The sequence below is a fragment of the Panthera uncia genome (assembly GCF_023721935.1).
Source record: "Panthera uncia isolate 11264 chromosome B2 unlocalized genomic scaffold, Puncia_PCG_1.0 HiC_scaffold_25, whole genome shotgun sequence".
In the NCBI taxonomy this organism is placed as follows: domain Eukaryota; kingdom Metazoa; phylum Chordata; class Mammalia; order Carnivora; family Felidae; genus Panthera; species Panthera uncia.
This window is the reverse complement of record NW_026057581.1, coordinates 914,918-920,929: the sequence shown is the minus strand read 5'-3', so window position 1 is coordinate 920,929 and position 6,012 is coordinate 914,918. Positions and strand designations below refer to the sequence as shown.

At 36.5% G+C, this 6,012-nt stretch overlaps 1 protein-coding gene across 1 annotated transcript; it reads left to right on the top strand.

The window, feature by feature from the left end:
• Window positions 1-2,892: 2,892 nt before the first annotated feature.
• Window positions 2,893-3,936, top strand: LOC125939342 (olfactory receptor 2J3-like). Its single transcript, XM_049654768.1, has one exon. The coding sequence runs from the start codon at window positions 2,998-3,000 to the stop codon at window positions 3,934-3,936; it is 939 nt and encodes a 312-aa protein (XP_049510725.1). The 5' UTR covers window positions 2,893-2,997.
• The last annotated feature ends 2,076 nt before the right edge of the window (window positions 3,937-6,012 follow it).

The following is a 6,012-nucleotide window of genomic DNA, read 5'->3' as shown; positions in this document are numbered from 1 at the left end:
CTAGATTTGGGGTATTTGGGGTTTAATTAAGGTATGTAGCTAGCAACCTGCAGTTCAGAGACCTCTCCAGAGAATGAGACACCAGAGTTCTTTTGGAGTGAGAATAGACAGGGCAGCTATCCTCTAAGCTGAGGGAAGGAGTGGATTTAGGGCTCTAAATGCTCTTACATAGATTTTCTAAACTTTTGCAGGCATAAACTTGGAATTGAGTTTAAAAGACAATCAGGAAGGCATAAATGGTGTTGGTCAACTCTCAAAGAGTACCAGGTTAATAGGGAAAAGGTGAGTTTTAATGCATTCCATCTTTCTGTTTCACGGCTCCTGAATCTCCCCTACTTCAAGCCAGTTGTCTGGTAAATTTGGGCTTTACCGCCATGGGGAGCAGGCAAAAAATCAGGTGAATCAGCAGAACCCAGATTGACAAGACAACTTTTTCCCTGTTGGTTGGTGATAAGTTCTGTGGCGTCCTAGTACAAGGACAGCATCATGTTGAAGGAATTTCTGTAAACATATTTTTTCTTATGAACATCACACTGTTCTAACCTGGAAAGTTCCTTGAAGGGTATTAATTGCAATTTTGGGATTTGTCTTCCCCATGGTGTCAGTCAAGAAAAGAAGGTCACATTATTCTTTTTGTTTCCTTAAAGGCCCTATTTACTCTGGGATAAGGGTTCCATCCCATGATACCTTAAATGCCCTAAAGAATTCTTGCATTCTGCTCAAAGCACATCTTCTGGACAAGCCCAGGCTTTCTTTTATGTGACGATGATAGCCACAGTTTGGTTTAGACTCTGCTTTCCATGGTTAGATTTTGAACATTAGCACAGTTGGTACAGGAAGGCAGTTAGGTCGATGTTCTCAGGTTGCATAACAGCTAGAGAGCTGGTTGGTTTGTAAATGGTAAAGCATAGACCACAAAGAGAACAGTGGAGAGAGTGGACAAATACAGGAAGGTCAGTATGGAAAAGCTGAGAGAGCACTGCATAAGAGCTAGGTTCAGTTCAAAGTCACAGACATGAAAGGAATTAGGAGAATGCCTGTTAGTGACACTGGGGTGAGAAGAGAGTGCTATGCCACCCATTTTCCCTATAATGTTTGATTTAAAGGCATAGAGAGATATTTTATTCCACAATTCTAAAGCTACCTTTGATAGGGTCTTCATTCCCTCTTTTCCACTTAGAAGAAAATCAAGCCATAAATTTCCGAATTTTTCTTTTTATGAATTCTGGATAGTTTGTCCTTTATCTCAATGGCTGGTATAGCAATTAAAGAAATGTCACACAACTGCTCCTTTCTTTTAATTATTGTAGTAAGGAATTCAGGCAGCTTTCTTTGTAAGGCAAGAGAGTTGTGCCTACCTCAGAGGAAATACCCATAGCATTTGAGTTAAAATATTTGGTGGTGTTTTACTTCTCATTTTAGGGAAATAAAAAAGAAATCCCTTGGAAAATTTCCCCCATCCATCATGAGGTTAATGACACTTACATTACGAATAATATAAAATGGTGTATAGATATATTTGTGAATCGATCTTAACAATCTTAGGTCACATTCAGTTTTCTATCTTTCCAGCTGCAACTTGACCAATTAGACATCCTTTGTGTCTTTTTCAAGTTCTAGGATTACAATATTTGAGCTAGTAAAAATTCTTCAAAAGACTGCATGTGGGTCTGTGTTGGATGAACTTGTGATTGCTGTCTTCTGTCAGAGAGTGAGGGGAGACATAGCAGGGCAAAGCTATCTGGGAACATATAAATGTGGGAGACTATGTCTTTTAGCAACAACTATATAGTAAAGTGTTAATTTTTTCTATGAAAGATTGGTAACACACAAGAGAAAATAAGCAACTGAAAACCAATTTATTAATGCACATTGGAGTTCCTTAACTTTATTTTTCACAAAAGAACAACCACAAGATAAACTTATGATTGAATTTTATCCAATATTCACATATCTTTGCCTATTTAAAATCAATGAATTTTCTATTTAGAGGCTCTATTTGGAATTATAGAAAGCATAAAATTGTGGAATAATTATAAATTATGACTCAGATGTCAGTGTCTTAGCTGCTGTCCGAAAGCATGTGAAATTTTGTGGAAACTCTTTCCACGCTGTTTCCAGGCCTCACACCTTAGGATTCACACACATTCAGTCCCAAGCACCACTGCTTCCCGTATACTTTTCTGATCTATACACCCTCCCTTTTCTTCTTGCTCCTTCTGTAGTATTCTTCAATTCTGTGATTTCATTTAGGTTTTTCAAAATTAGTTCCAGTCTCATTTATGGTTGGAAGTATTCTATCACTTAATCCCCCAGGCTATTTCACTTCTAAATTAGGATTGAGACCTTCAGTTCAGCTCATTGTGTGAATACTCATTTTGGAGTTGTATGTGTGCACATTTGTGTCTTTGTTTATATTTCCAGTTGCATGCTATTTCTTCTTTGTGTATAAATAAGTCATTAGAATACATGAATGAATAAGAATATTTTGTTCTTCCTGTAATCATAACGTAATTCAAGTTAATTTTTTCACTCAATATTAACATTTTAAAGTTGCTACTGAGTTGTTTTCATCTCATGGTAAGCACTCATTTATATATAAGATTATTAAAAGTAGAGATATTCCTTTCTCTGTAACAACAAATTGGAAATAGCCTGAAAATACATAAAAGAGGAATACATTGAAAAGTCTTTTGTTTTTTGTTAAAAAATATTTTCTATGAAAATTGTCTTCTTGGCTATGGAACTTAATATTTAATCTTTATCCAACACTAACTTAGGGATTTATAAAAAAGAACTCATTCACTTGAAAACTTATTGATTTTATCCACAACAGGAAAAATATATGCATGAAACATAAAAATAAAACTATAAAAATGTTACTGTAACAAGAGGATATTTGGAAATGGCATAGGTCTTCTCCAGTCTACTGACAGGTGTTTGATGATGAGTGGGCAGCCTTTGAGTTTATGATTATTCCTCCGGGTATTAGAAACAATGATGATGGGAAAAAATGCAAGTTCTGAAGGCTACTTTGTTCTACTGGGTTTTTCTCATTGGCCTCATCTGGAAGTAGTTCTCTTTGTGCTTATCTTGATGTTCTACTTGATGACATTGATAGGCAACCTTTTTATTATTGTCTTGTCATACCTGGATGCCCATCTCCACACTCCCATGTACTTCTTCCTCTCAAACCTCTCTTTTCTGGATCTCTGCTACACCACCAGCTCCATCCCTCAGTTGCTCGTCAATCTCTGGGGCCCAGAAAAGACCATCTCTTATGCCGGTTGCATGACTCAACTTTACTTTGCCCTCTCACTGGGAACCACAGAGTGTGTCCTCCTGGTGGTCGTGTCCTATGACCGTTATGCAGCTGTCTGTAGACCCCTGCATTACACCGTGATCATGAACCCTCGTTTCTGCCACCTGTTGGCTGTGGCTTCCTGGGTCAGTGGCTTTACCAACTCAGCACTTCATTCCTCCTTTACCTTCTGGGTCCCCCTCTGTGGACATCGCCAAGTGGACCATTTCTTCTGTGAAGTTCCAGCACTGCTGCGATTATCGTGTGTTGATACCCGTGCTAATGAGCTGACCCTCCTGATCACGAGCTCCATTTTTGTTCTCATACCACTCATCCTCATTCTCAGTTCTTATGGCGCCATTGCCTGGGCTGTGCTGAGGATGCAGTCATCAGCTGGACTTCAGAGAGTCTTTGGGACATGTGGAGCCCATCTTATGGTTGTGTCCCTCTTTTTCATTCCAGCCATGTGCATATATCTGCAGCCACCATCAGAAAGTTCTCAAGATCAAGGCAAGTTCATTGCCCTCTTTTATACTGTTGTCACACCTAGCCTCAACCCTCTAATCTACACTCTCAGAAACAAAGATGTAAGAGAAGCAGCAAGGAGACAAGTGGGTCTAGATTGGGAGATATGACAGAGAGATCACAATTTTTGTGTTGCAACTTTCGTTCAGAGTCTGATCCATCTTGGAAGGTGTTTCCCTGCTTCTTTGATACTTATTTTAGTCTAAAACCCAGCCTTAAACTTGGGTTGTTTTTATTGGCTAATTCTGAAATATTATCTAGAGATAAATTTTTGATTTGTAACACTTCATTTTTAATAATTCCATATTTAGTGTCCATAGAAATTAGAAACTGTTTTTTTTAACTTTATTCATTTGGAGAGAGACAGAAATCACAAGAGGGGGAGGGAGAGAGAGAATCCCTAGCAGGCTTCACAGAGCACAGAGCCTGATGTGGGGGTGGAACTCATGAAACCATGAGATCATAACCTGAGCTAAAATCAAGAGTTGAATGCTTAACCAACTGAGCCACCCAGTCACATCCTAGGGGCTGTGTTTTAAAAATAATATGCTAAGGTGTGCCTGGATCACTCATGTTGATTAAATGTTGGAATCTTGACTTTGGCTCAGGTCATAATCTCATGGTTTGTGAATTCAAGCCCCGCATCTGGGTCTGTGCCAACAGCATGGAGCCTGCTTAGGATTCTTTCTCCCTGTCTGTCCTCCACTGGCTCTCTCTTTCTCCATAAATAAATAAATGAAAACTTCTAAAATAAATAAAACAAAAATAATATGCTAAATTATGGACTGAGCATTAGTATTTACAAAAAGATGGGGGCACTATTGCAAAGACATAGATGAATGGAGTTTTTGGTCATTGACAGGCATTCAATTTAGTTAAATGGTAAAACGATGTATGACACTTCTTTGGTTTAAGCATACTTTTTTCAAGATACTATATTATATGAGTGTTTTATTCTATGGGTCTATATGCTTGTCACATTGAACAGCATAAAGAAATATCTGTTCAAAATGGTTCATTTGTTCACCCATCCAATTATGCATCTACTCATTCATTTATTCATTTACTTCAATACCTAAATATCTTCTAGATGTCAGATTTTGCTAAAATAGGTGAATAAAACTCTTTTTGCCTGAGTTGAACTCATTTTCTGGTGGGGGAAATAACAATGTAAGGTAAAAAATGAAGTATCTTGATTTGAATTAATGTGTCACTGGGAACAGTGCTAATAATTTATGGTAGCTTTTTAAATTTAAAACAAGGGACACCTGGGGGGCTCAGTTGGTTAAGTGTCCAACTCTGGCACAGGTCATGAACTCACAATTTATGAGTTTGAGCCCGACATTGGACTCTCTGCTCTCAGTTCAGAGCCAACTTTGGATCCTTGGTCTCTCTATTTCTCCCCCTCCCCCACTGTCTCTGTTAAAAATATTAAAATAAATAAATAAATAAATAAATAAATAAATAAATAAATAAAATTTAAAACAAAGAGTTTGGCCATGAATCTTGAACAATAAACGCCTATTCTTAATTCCTGTAGGAGGATGATACTATTCAAGAAAACCAAACAAAACAGAATATGTGTTTAATTTGTTTTAATTGGGCTTTATTAATGACATACTGAAGGTACATCAAAACTTTTCTTTTTAAACATCATTATTCCTTGTTGACTAGAATTATTTTTTAATGTTAAAAGAAACTTGGCCAATATCCTTTAATTTATCACTCTTAATGGTAGATAATAATACTGATGAGTCATGAGTGGGAGACACTCTTAAGTAATACAGTACCAGTAGACTTCTCTTCATTTTCTACTTTTAAAGACACTTGAAAATGTATACCTTAGTTAGAATAACTTTTAAAATTGTGATTTATAGACTGCCAGCTAATGGGAATTCATAAATGAAACAACTAGGTGAAGTAATATTAGAACATTTAATATCTGAAGCAGATAGAACTAGGCTCTGAAAAAATAATATGATTCATCCAAGGGATGTCTTAATTATCTGAACAAATTATTGATTAAAAGAATTGATTGGTGCATGTTAATTTTGCTTTTAAAACTTAATTTAATATGAATATTTGTCATTAGCATGGATACTACAAAAATAAACATACATATTTTTCAATTACTTAGTATTAATATATGATACTTTTCTTGTAATGACTTGATGTATTACATATAT